Source organism: Malania oleifera, chromosome 1, assembly GCF_029873635.1.
Source record: "Malania oleifera isolate guangnan ecotype guangnan chromosome 1, ASM2987363v1, whole genome shotgun sequence".
Lineage (NCBI taxonomy): Eukaryota > Viridiplantae > Streptophyta > Magnoliopsida > Santalales > Ximeniaceae > Malania > Malania oleifera.
In genome coordinates, this window is record NC_080417.1 from 139107523 (window position 1) to 139121487 (window position 13965).

At 35.6% G+C, this 13965-nt stretch overlaps 1 protein-coding gene across 5 annotated transcripts in view; it reads right to left on the reverse strand.

Moving 5' to 3' along the window:
• LOC131166669 (double-strand break repair protein MRE11) overlaps positions 1-13965 on the reverse strand; it is a 37435-nt gene that overhangs the window by 9108 nt on the left and 14362 nt on the right. For all 5 annotated transcript variants that reach the window (XM_058125255.1, XM_058125247.1, XM_058125259.1 and 2 more), the window contains 2 exons: positions 10100-10162; positions 9952-10012 (listed from right to left, as the gene is read on the reverse strand). In XM_058125255.1, the coding sequence (XP_057981238.1) occupies positions 9952-10012; positions 10100-10162 (124 nt within the window). The remainder of the gene's footprint in view (positions 1-9951; positions 10013-10099; positions 10163-13965) is intronic.

Here is a 13965-nt window from a genome sequence, read left to right on the forward strand (position 1 = left end):
TAATATGCCCACCTAGAGAGAATTAAGCACTCTTCCACCCATCCACCTGCTTGGACACCTTCTACAAAAACAACAACAAACCAAGTAATTAAGTCACACTAGGTGGAGTCAGCTACATGAATCCTTTGCTGCCAATTTATGTGATCATGGGCAGTTTCCTTCGACAAATTCAAAGTTGTTAAATCCTTACTATCTCATTCTAGGTTATTTTAGGTCTATACCTACCCTTTCTATTGCCCCTCACAGTAATTAACTCACTCTTCCTCAATGGCGAACTATGTGGCCTATGTTGCAAGCACCCAAAACATCTGAATCATCCCTCCCTTATTTTCTACAGGAGCTATGTCTAACTTACCACGAGCATGTTAATTTCTTAATTTATCTTTTAAGGTTATACCACTCATCCATCTGAGCATTCTCATCTCAGCAGCTTTTACTTTTTGAATATGCTATTTCTTAGGTGTCCAACATTCTAATCCATATAGCATAGCTAGTCTTACATATGTCCTATAAAACTTCTCTTTTAACTTTAAGGATATTCTACGATTACACAGCACACTCAAAGCATTTCTCCATTCTACCCAACCTACTTTAACTCTATGTATTACATCTTCAATTTCTCCTTCAACTTGCATGATAGATCCAAGGCATCGAAATCTACTAATGCTATTGATTTCTTCATCATCAAGTTTAACTTTGTCTCCATTATTCCTCCTACTATAACTGAAATTGCATTTCATATATCTTGTCTTATTTCTACTTATCCTAAAGCCCTCTAGATTCTAAAACTTCTTTCCACAATTCTAACTTAGATTCTTTTCCACCACCAAATTTTAAAACCCAAATGACCAAGAATTACCACCCAAAGGCACTCCAAAATAAGTCAAAGGCCAATCAAGAATACTACACCCAATTAAAGAGAACAACTTCAAAGATCTAGAAAATCCCAAATTGATACAAGCTATTCCACTCCCCCAAAATTTATTTTTAAACCAAAGACCTAGTCAAACAGTTGCAAAACAATAAGAAAATTTAAAAGACTCCCACAATCTAGAAAATAAATAAATAAATAAATAAAGATAATGCCAAAAGTAAACTAAATATAAGACACTGCAACCCCTTTACTCCCAAAACCAAACCCTCTCACAAGCCCTCTATCTACAACCCTGTTAATCAATCTGCTCGAAACAAGTAACAAACAAAAAAGGAGAAAGTGAATCACCTTGTCTATAACCCCCTTTGAATCCCTAAATCACGATTTAGGTTCTCCATTAATAAGGCGAAAAAGGAGGTGCTAGACAAACACCCTTTCATCCAAGCATGTACCTTTCGCCACAAAACCCTTCCTCATAAAGACTTTATCAACAAAATTCCAACTTACTCGTTTGAAAGCCTTTTTGTAGTCTGCTTAAAGACAACCTCCTTCTCTTTCCTTCTATGAAGATCCTCAACAACCTTCTTTGCTACTAAAATAGCATATACAATCTACCTACTCCCCACAAAAGTACCACAAGCCTAAAAGATAATTTCTTTTATCACAAAACGCAACCTATCTTTCCATGGATCTTATACACACTAGTCACAAGACTAATTGGCCTAAATTTGTACTATAATAGACCTATTCTTCTTAGGCACCAAAGCGATGAAAGTTGAGTTAACACTCTTGCCCATATCCCATAAAAGTAGAATTCAATGAAAATCTTCATTACATGCCCCCTAATAACATCCCGACCCTGAAAGAAAGTCATACTAAACCCATTTGGACCTAGAGCCTCATATCTTCCCATTCCAAACACAATAGCCTAGCCTCACTTTCCACAAACAATCATCTCATCCAACTTATCTAATCTCTAGAAATAGGACTACACTCTAACCCCTCACACAAAGGCCTATCGGCATCCTCATAAACAAAATAGCAAAAAGATCTATAATCTCATCAATCTATCAAGCAAAAAAAAAAAACATGGTAGTAGCCTCAAACCCCAACCTACCTCCCCCCTCCCCCCCCCCCCCCCCCAAAAAAAAAAAAAAAAAAAGAGAAAATCCACATCCTTAATCATATTCCTTCTCCTCTTGCCATTAGCCAATTTTGAATAACAATCACCTTCCCTAACTAATCTAAATTTAGTCTTCTACTTCCAATTCCTCATTTCCCTAAAGTTCACATCCTCTAACTCATTTTTCAAGGACACTATCTTAGTCTTATCACACCAAAAGATCCCCTACTTCTTCTTTCTTATCCAACGAAACAAGTTCACCTAAAATACCATTTTTCTTAACCCTAATATCCCCCAAACTTAAATGTTCCACCTTTTAACTCTTCTTTTTTAAACGCTTGAGGTTTTTCATAAACCCAAAACCTTGCCACTCCTTCTCAACATTCTCACTCCAAATACCCCTAACCATGGATTGAAAGAACTTATGGCCAGGCCATATATTCTCAAATATAAACAGAGATGGACCATTGAACTTTCTAGACTCTTGCAAATAGGGAAATGACACGCATAATCTAGAAAAAATTTCCTAAAGAGATTAGGAAATTCATCCTCCCACTCACTGTAAACAAGAACTTGTTCAAATGACTAGCTACAACCATGCCTTCCCCTCCAACAGTTGGAAAAAATAGGAAATAAAGCATTATCCAAAGGAAAATCCCCCAACATACTTGAAGTAATCCACTTCTCCTTTTTCCCCTAGAAAACCTAACAACATTAAGATCCCAACCCCCTCCCCTAGGGAACCCACCTAAAGCAAAAGCCATGCACAACAATGATCTCATCCCAAAAATAAGGCCTTAGAGCAGGCCTACTCTGGCCATAGACCAATGACAACCACTATATAACCCAACCTTACACTTGCAATAAAATTGAGAAGGAAAAACCGACCACAATTGTCAATTTTAACAATTTTAACACCAAATCGACTATCTGAGAATAAATGAATCCTGCAGCCACCCAAGAAGAAGGAGTCTCCCACTCCTTACACCTACCTTCCCAAGTATTTTGAAAACCCTTTCCAGTTTTGGCTCTTGGAGGAAAACAATATCTAAATGTACAAAATTTCCCTAATAAACCCCCTCTACCTCATATCCCATAAAACCCTCAAATTCTAGCTATCTTCATAGTTTAACCACTTCCCCTGTACCTCTCCCCTACCCCTCAATAAGTAGATAATTTATTCAATTCTTTCTGCTGTATCTAAGGAGTAATTAACACTTTAAGCTCTTCCCCTAAAGGACTCGCTAACTTAATTCCCATCCCTTAAGGAGTTTTTGTGGATTCCAATGAATTAATGGCAATAACCCCCCTCCGTAAAAAAAAAAAAAAAAAAAAATGCTTCCTTTTGGCACAAAGAACTAACAGTAGAATAAGATAGTTTAGGGGTGGGTAATACACTGCTTTGGGAAAGCTGTGTTGATCCTCCAAGGTAGGCTCATCCAAAGCCATACTCACCTCTTCATCTCAAGCAAAATCATTAATGACATCGATAGGAAGATATTCATTTGAAGAAACAATAGCCCAAGATCCCTCTACAAATAAATTTCCTACTCCATTGTCTATGTTCTTCAAATGGCAAACACCAACATGTGCTACCAAAATTATGCTACCCAAATAATAAACATTCACTTAAATTCATTGGAATATGAGATAGAACCTTGCATCACGGACAAGATGGTGAGTGAATCAAAGAGTCTTCATCTACCCTTTGTTCCACCATGTCCAACAATAATCTATGTTCATACTTGCACAACTTCTCCTTGTCATTATGAGGTGTACTCTATTCAATTTGTTCATCAGCATTGGCCCATTTTTTGTAAACAATATAGAAGAACAGATTTTTGAAAAATATAATTTGACTCTAATTCTCTTTTCTTCACTCCCTCATTAACTTCAAACCCTTGGTAAATCATTTTCAAGAACCTCTCTAGCCCCTAGAGGTTCGTGTCTTGGGTTTCTAGTCTTTTTCTTCCTCTCACCCATTTCAAAGTGGGTAATCGCAACAAGGACTGATTTTGGGAGGATATTTGGGTGGGTGAGGGCTCGTTGGAGTTGATGGTGCCTCGCTTGTTTTAAACTTTCTTCCCTTTACAATGCACCTATCAGCATCTTTTTTCTTCTAAGGGACTCACTATCTTGGGATTTCCACTTTTTTAGGAATATCAAATAAAAAGAGATTGAAGAGCTTATGACTTTACTCCATACCCTGAATCATAACTGTCCAATATCGGAGATGAGAGGGTGTGTGAAGGTGATTTTTCAAGCTATTTTCCACCACAAGGTCTTAAATTTCGATTTCGACTCAAATTTCGAAGCTCCAAAAGTACGGAAATTTTGACGGAAATTTCGATTTCGATGTCAATTTCGATTTCGATTTGAAAAAATAACGGAAACTAGTGATAAAACATGAAATTATTTGTGAAACTTTAGAAATGGTTAACAAACATAATAATATTAGTTTTAAGACTAATATATTGCAAATTAAATACATCTATGTTTTGTATGATGTGGAAAAGTCGTAAAATAGAATGTGTATCAAACATGCTTGTAAGATAATGTACATTAAACATATTCAGTTAATGCAAATGAAATTCATAAATCATTTAAAAATTATTTATTATACAAATATTGATAATTTAGACATGAATGGTTAAATAAAATATTACTATAAGTTTATTTTTTCATATAATTTCAAAAGCACTTGTGATAACCTTTTGTTTCAATAAAATAAATGAAATAAATTAAAAGAGAAATTTCACTTCACTCTTGAATCTCTCGATTGAATTTCGACAAAATTTCATTGCATAGTTAAAATTTCGATAAATTTCGCTAAAATTTCGAGGTTTCGATAAATTTCGGATGATTCGTTGGGATTTCGACGGAAATTATGCAAGACGGAAATTGACTGCCATTTCGATTTCGAGGGTGACGGAAATCGGAAATTTCGACGGAAATTTCGACAATTTCGTGGAAATTTAAGACCATGTTCCACCATATCTTAACGTCCTCAAATCTCCGACACCTTTTTTTTTTTTTTTTTTCCTTGGGGCCAAATGTTTGTAAGGCAAGGGTTCCCTTCAACATTTGAACTTTTATGTGGGCTGTGACTTCAAACAAAATTAACATGCAAAGTTTGCTTCAAGTTCTCAATATTGACAAGTGCGCAATGTGCCACAAATCCAATGGAACAAATGCCCACATCCTCTTACATTACAATGTTGCAACCTATCAATAGAGTGCCCTCCTTTCTTGTTCTAGTGAAGCTTATGTGCCACCTTGGATGGTGGACAAGTGTTGGGAATAGGATTTTGGGTTTATTGTGACAGCAGGAAGGGAGAACCGTAGAAGTGTTATGGCATAGCGCAGTCTTTGCTATTTTGTGGACTTTATGGATCAAAAAGAATGCTGGAATCTTCAATGATAGCTCAGTGCTCAGCCTCTCTAGATCTGTTGTGGGATAGAGCAATCAATGCTTTGCCTCTCTTTGGGCCCATTCTTTTGGGGCTTTTAGGGGTTTGCCGCTGCTGATCTTGTTAGGGATTTGCAGCAGCTTCTTGTAATTTGCTCTGGTAGTTTCCTTTTGTTCTTTGGAGGACATCTTGTCCTCTTTGGTTCATTGTTAACATAACCATTTTTTTCTTTTAAAAAAAAAACTGTCAAACGCCCTCTATAGACATTTTAGCATTACGGTTTGACAGATCATTAAAGGGATCCAGCCTCTCTCATTCAGCAAACCTGTGGGAATCACCAGACTCACACAGTCACACTATCCATCTAGGTGAGCTTCTTCAGGCCAAACAGCATCACAATTCTGTTTAAAAAGAGTCCATTTACTACCCAACGTTATATTTTCCATAGCATTAGGCCTATTCTGCTGACATACATTTAATCTTAGCCCCAATAAGGTGGCACCCATATTTACTTGAACAGGCCCATGAGCCTTAGGCTTATTACAGTAAGCCCTGTATCTGAAAGACCCCTCGTATTTAAAATTAAAATTCCCAATCAAATACTACGATCCCGTCCCTTTCCATCATTTCACCAAAAAATTGAATCTCTTCCCAAATTCTTCGAGATAGGGCTCCTGCGGTTGCAAACTACAACCTGCAGGAGCTGATCAAAGAAAATCAGCATAGGACTTGGCCAATCTTCTCAGTGCCATACAACTTACCCTTTGTTCAATGCATCAAAGATTAATTAAACCACAGTTGCCACATCATAGCATCATCCCTCCAACTTTCTGTTGTCTCTCTTCTCTAACAGAAATCACCTTCAAGGTATGTTAGAACATCGACAGCAAGAACAACTTCAACGCCTGGGAAACGAGCAGATTGAATTATACCTCTCTCTCTGTATTTTTCCAAGCACACAGACCTACCCCACATGTTCCCAAGTAACTTCAGGTGAAGAAATCTTCCTTCCATACTGAAGAGCAAACCCCCAATACCTTGACCACAATGCTGTAATCAGACGCATGAGCCACTGAAATTCTTCATTGTTCAGCAGCAGAAAAAAAAAAAAAAAAACAGTTGGCTATGCATTTGAACAAAAGGCATGCCTTTGTGTCTTTTTAGTTGACTCTTTACGCATTTTGGTTGTGTGATTCTCAAGTTAGATTTGGCTAGAAGAAATTCACTCCATGTTTATATAAAAAGAATATCATAATATGAGTTGATTACTAGAACTCTTGAACTTCAGCCTCTCCAAAATAATTGGGAGTTGTATCTTATACCTTAAAAATAATTTGAACTTTTTATGTTATAACTATCTCTTGTCATGACTAGGAATTAGGGTGCATAATGCAGTTATCCTTTGCCTTGTTTGATTGTACGAAACAGCGACTGCATTCAATTGAGCAAGGGCTTCACTTGCTAGAAGCCTGAGTGGATACCTTCATAGACCTAAAGGCAGACTATGGGACTTCCTCTTCCCGCCATTCCTGATCAAGGAAATAATGAATTCAAGTTAGAATTTTTTTAATGGCCAACAAGTAGTTTGCAAATAATATACGACTATTTTTTACATTATATTTGTGATTTCTTAATTTTTTCTTTATATTTAGAATACATGTAATTCATTTACGTATCTTTATCTAAAAATAAAATTCTCAAAAAGCTTTCACCCAGACACCTTATGGCTTACGACTAGCCTCTTAAAGGTTAAAACACCTCGCCTTATGAGCAACGATAGGGTTTGGCAGAGGAATCCGGCAATGGACTTCAGCAATGGAGTTCATCAGACTTCCTAGGAGCTCACCGAGCATTAGGAAGCATGAAAAACTGATGTTTAAGCTTCAATTTAATACGAAGTGTTCCAAATATGTTCAACAGTGCCTCTGCATGACACAGCAACATGGATATGATATGGAATCTGCATTGCCACATACCCAAGCATAAATGGAAAATGCAAAACTGCAATACCCAGTGCACAAGGTGTTAGAAACTTTTGTGGACTTAAGAGTCTATTTAATAAAACCCTGACTAAAAGAATGTCGGGCATTTTGGGAGCATTGAATTAATGGGTCTTATAGTAAGTGATCACCATATTAAAGTTATGGGCCTAAAGCATCAGTCCATGGGATTTTAGTATGTGTGGGCCTCGTTAATTTGAACAATGAGCCTGTGATGGGTAAGTTTTCCTTATACTAGTATTTAAGCAACAAGGAGATGTCTTGCCCTCACCTAGTTTCAATGCGGTTGCCCATCAAGTCACACATTCAAGAAGGGAAGAGGGTAGTAAGTTCCTTGGACACCATGAAACTCTTCAGACCTCAACAACGGAATCCATGGTGCAAGGTACACATCCTGAAATTATTTTCTGTTTCATGTTCATATGTCTATGACTAATTTGGGAAATCGTTATTCTTGTTCCGGAATATTATTGTACTGTTCCGAAAATTATTTTATCACAAGGCTCCTATGCCATTTTGAGGATCTGTGGACTCAGGAGGGCATGATGCATGCAGCCTTACCTCCAGATTAGGAGAGGCAGTTTCTGTGACTGAACATGTGACCTTCAGGTTTGGTTTAACACCTCTTAATGGACCAAGGCTTGCCCTTACACAAAGCCAAGCATGTATCCCACAGGCATGTTCGACACTATGAGAGGAAGGGAATGATAAATTTCTTCCTACTTTGTGAGAAGTATTAACAGACTCATATCTGAAGGTAAAGAGGAAATAATAAAATACTTCCAAAATTCAATTATCTAAAATGCAACAAGTCACGGTTTCTTAAAATTTTGAATTAAAAATTGCACCACAGCATACAATTGCACTAGACACATGCACAAGCCATTTATCAGAGAAAGAATAAGGAAGAGAGTGCATTTTATTTTTCCTGACTTTATCCTTTGCAAAAGCTATCAAGATGTGGGGGACCAGGCAAAGAAATGCTTCTACTTGTCTCTCAAAATTTGAAAGGTCGGTTAACTTCTTTCTCTGTCTCAAAATTTGAAAGGTCGGTGTAATTTCTGAAGCTACAATATTACAATAACTTACCCCATATTTTTATGTTAAATTATATTAGTAATTTAAAACTGTTTTTTTTATAAAAAAAATAACTTTTAAGGCAGTTAGTCCAGGCGAATAATAAATAATATTAAAATTGAGGGTTACACTTGTATATTCTGCAAGGCCAAAGAGTATCCAAGGATCCTACCAGAGTCTGCATTAAAAATAGTATTTTTGCAACGCAAGTCAATTTCAATTTATATACTACGATCTATAAAATTAAAATAATAATAAAGAAGTAAAATTTTATAAATCAAAGAGCCCTTGTGAGAAGAACTATTATACGAAGTGACATGCGGGATATGAGAGTATATATAATATTGTGGCCTAAAATTACCTAATCATATCCAAGACGCAAAATAAAACATGTCATCTAATAGCACATAAAGCAAGCTTGTAATTTCACTATTTTTCGCAGTAGGCTTGAAATTTCACCATCTATAAAATAACAGAATATAAAAATAAAAAAAAAAGGGCATCCACATGCCATAAGGCTTTGCGAGGGGAAGGGGAGGGTCGTCACAGTATACGCAGTCTTACCCCTACTTTTATGCAAAGAGGCTGCTTCCTTGGACTCAAACCCATGACCAGCAAGTGACAAAGGAAAAATCAATTTATTATTTCATTTCATTAACAAAAGGTAGCCCTCAACTCAAACAAATCTTAAGCCAAATGTACATAATGACAAAAAAAAAAACCAGGTTTCTTCTTAAAAAGGTTGCCATCAAACAAAAGTTGCAATCTGGCAGGTCAGGTTGGCTCAAGCTTGATACTATCTGTCTAATTTTCAACCTGAAGTCAACTTCTTAATCAGGCTGGAATCATAATCCAAACACCAACCAAATTAAATTTCATCACCAAATAGCTTATAAAAGACCATAGCCCCACAATACAAAACAAATAAGCAAAATTTCATGGAATGGAAAAATAGATTTGTAAAAGAATCTCAGCAGGGTAAGCAGGAACTACAGAAATTAGACTGTCCAACAATAATGAACATAACCTTTCCATTCACAAATAGTTGATGGAATTAAAAACTTTAATGAAAACGATTGATCACCTAATTTTGTTGTATACTTTAACATTTATCCACACTGGTATTTCTAGCTGAACAGACTTACCTTATCAAAAGGTTAATAATACAATCTGATTCAAGGCTTAATTTCATAAGTAAATATTGCAAGAAATAAGCAAAAAAATCTTAAATTTAAACATATCTACTTATATGGATGCAACGACATACTACAACTCCAATTAAGATTCAAAACAATAATGCATCATAAACAATGTAAAGGGTTGAATAACAGTATCAGAGCAAATCACAGGCTCACAGCATGCTGTCTAGTGTGATCCTTACGAAATAAAATTTGCAGTCTTATCCACATGGAAACACATAGTTAAACAACGAGAGAAAGTAGCATCCATGTAGTTGACATAAGTTACCTTCATTGCGACCCTTTCTTGAAGCTTTTGAGAATATAAGAATGTCTTGAGGATTTGCAACCTGGGAAAATTGCAGTTTTTAATCTATATGCAACATTAAGAAAATTTTAGCTTTAGCTTCCCCATCCATGACAAATGATAAATGTACCTTCCCCACATACTTCTGTCCGAACCTTTGAGGATTTATTGTCATAAATCCAGAGTAGTCCACCTGTTATGATACCAAAAATTTAATTAAATGATGCCCTTTCTCCTCTTCTTTTATTTACTCTTTATTTGTGGGGGAGGGGGGGATGGAGGTTGTTAGTAACACAACTTTACAACACAATAAACATTAATTACATTAAAAAAATTGTATAAGAAGACAAGCAATCAGAAAAACATAAAAATCTTTTGAAAAAAAATACAAGAATGTTTTAGGTAAGGTTGGTGCTAATAAAGCATACCAACCAGTTATGTAACTTCAAGAATTCTCATTGACGTGGAAAAAGTGTGTTGTATTGCAGAAACTAGTCATTTTAACAGCAGTAAGTAAACCAATTGTTGGTAGCAAGAGTCAACATAAGCAACGTCCACAACAAAAGGTAGTTTGTAGATTAAGACAACTATTAGGAGATTAATAAGATCCTAGATTGGGCAACATGAAAATAAAATATTTCCTATAATTGTGATTTACTTGTGCACCGAATGGTTAGAATAAAAAAAAAAAATCAATATGTATGTGCACACATGTGCATGCATATCTGTGCAAAAGACAAATGACTTCATTGCAAATTTGAGATCTATTGATTGCCCAATACATGTTCTAACAAATACTTATGGTGGAACTTGAAAAGTATTATGAGGACCAAATTAAAGCTATTGATGTAATATGAGAAACAAGTTTGGAGATTCAAATTCAAGACAATTGGGATTTTTGGGATTCTGTTTATCAAAATAGAAATTTATTAATAGAAGAAAGAGAGAAGATGCAAAGTGGAGGGCAAGACATCCTCCGAGCAAATAAAATACAGAAGGAAAGAGAAGGCTAAACATAAAACAGCGTCACACATTTAATGAAACAAAGCCCCCTCTACATGTCACTCAAAGAACTTCTCAAAAAAGTCATTCACAAAACAACAAAGTGAAGAAAGAACAACCAACCTATTCTAAGCCAGACTAACAAGAGTTTTGAACCCTTGAAGATTTCTAGCACTACATTCCAACCAAATACATCAAAGTCCTGCAAACATAGCACACCTCCAAACAGCCTCTCTTTCCTTTCCAAGAACCCTTAATTTGAATGAGACAAACTATCCAAAAATAGACAGACCCAACATTCCCCAAAAAACCAAAAAACTCATTCCTAATACCCCAAGAATAGGAACAATAGAAAAGTAAATGCAAGCAATCTCCTGACTCTAATAACATAGCATACTCCCAAATAGTCTCTCTTTCCTTTCCAAAAACCCTTGATTTGAAGGAGACAAACTATCCAAAAGTGGACAGACCCAACACTCCCCAAAATACCAAAAAACTCATTCCTAATACCCCAAGAATATCTCCTGGCTCTAATTAATGAGCAGGCATACATCAGGAGATGCTGCTTTATAGGTCTTTTCTTCTAAAGCAACTCATTAGAATTGACTCTGTTAAGAATTTCAATCCGTGTGATCTTAATCTTACAGCAAAAAAATTTGTTTTCCAGATAAAAGAAAGTAACCAGAAAGGGAAACAATTAAATGTATACAGAAAGATTTGCAAGAAAAGTTCCAGAAGTATCCAAAGCTCTAAATCTTTCCATCCCTCCACAAGGAGAAATTGGAAGAACTTAATATGTTCGAGAAAAGAATCGGATAATTTGTCTTCCATGAGGGAATCTAGGGTGTTGCTTTTGAATGGTTCTACGACTTCTTGCAAATCTTGCTTTGGTCATTTGTATCGATCCTCCTTGTTTTTTTGTTTGTTAATCATATCTGGAAAACTAAGTGGCCATTTGGTATAATTGTCAAAATTTATAGAAACATAAACTAAAAATGCAAACTAAAGATCAGAAAGAGAAACTAAAAACTGAAAATTGTTAACCTGTTAATATTTTCAAAACTAAATAAAATCAAAATCTAATTGAATGCATCTTCATATTTGTCCTTGAATCAAAAACAACAAAAAATATTATTAAAATAATGAAAATGCAAAAGAATATAAATTAGAAAATATTATAATAAACAATAAACTAATTATAAGTATTTTACATAATTACTATATTTTGAAACTTACTTTTTCAGTGGTCCAAGAACAATTCCAATATGTATGAAAACTGAAAAATGGTAAAAATATTTTTTGACTGACTTTTATTATTTTTTCAATTTTTCAAAAATTTTATTTTTAAATTCACAATTCGTATGGACATTTTATTTTAATTTTTTCAATAGAAAAAGAAGATATCATCAGAGAAGAAAGAACGTACAAAAATGAGAATAAGACATCCTTCTATGGAACCAAAAAAAAAAAGGATAAACTACAATCAAAACAAGACAGCCTTCCAATCTCGCTGAAGATCCAAAAAAACACTCCTTTAAAACAGCTGCAGCAAAGGGCCAGAGAGATGCCAAATGCTGAATTCTTTCCATAGCAAAGTATAAGAGGCTTCCACCCTGAAAATATGCGAGCATTCCTTTCCAACAATTTTCCCCACAAAATTGCAAAGATCCCACAAATCCATAAAGGACAAACCATCTCCACTATTCCCAGAGCCTGTAATGAAATTCAATTCTCTCCAAATAAATTTTAAAAAAAAAAATTATTCCAAACCTCCAAGGGAAAGAGCAATGCAGAAGTAGATGAGAAGCAGATTCTGCGCTATCCAAACACAACAAACAAAAATCTGAAGATGACGCCTTTAAAGGTATCCTACTTTGCGTGTTAACTCTATTAAGAACAACCAAACAAACAAAAGCCTTTATCATAGAGGGGATTTTAACTTTCAAGATAGCATGATGAAAAGGAAAGAACTTACAAGTTTTAAACAAATGCTGAAAGAAAGATTTAGAAGAATAGACTCTTGAAGAATCCAAAACACATAACCATCTCTCCAATCGAGAGATGACTTCCCTACAACAATGACAACAAAGAAATGAATTCCTACACCTCCTTATAATTTAGTGGGCTAGGAACTAGAAATCTCAAGTAAGTACCTGTTAGTCTTCCCAAAAACAAATCTGAGACCCATTTCCCACAACATAATTGATACAACGGAAAAAAAAAAAAATAGATCAGGGTGGACTCTCCAAAGCATCTTATTCCCAAATTAGCATCACAACCATTAGCTTGCAAGCCAAATTATTATTATTATTATTATTATTTTTAACTTTATGCCAAAGGGGATTCTCCTCCAAAGGCAACTGCTGCAGCAATTTGCTCAATAAAGCAGTGTTTTTAGACACCAATTTTTCAAAAACCCAACCCCCCCCCCCCCCCTCCTGCTCCTCCTCCTCCTCCTCCTTAGACCTATACACAATCTCCCATAATCAACTGATGCCTCTTTTCTCCTACGCCTGACCAAAGAAAACACCTCATTACTTTCTCAATTTTACTAGCAAACCCTATGGAATTCTGAAAATGGAGAAAAACAAAGAGGGATACTGGAAAGATATGCCTAAATGAGTGGACACGAACACCTAGAGAAAACAAAGCACCTTTCCACCCACCTTACCCCTTAGACACCCTCTCCAGCATGATCCCAAGAACCCAACAGACCTAGGATCACCCCCCACCCAACCAAATAAATAAATAAATAAATAAGTTAAAGGGCCACTCTAGAACGCCACACCTGACTAAGGAGGCTAACTCCAAAGATCTAGCAAAACTAAGATTAGTAATAGCAATCCCTCCCATTCTCACCTAAATTAATTTTTAAACCTATGACGTTCTCAAACAACTGGAGAATCGTAATAACATTCTAAAAAATTCCCTATTATCATGTAAAAATTATAAATTATCATCCTGACGATGGAACACAACCAGCCCCTCACTACC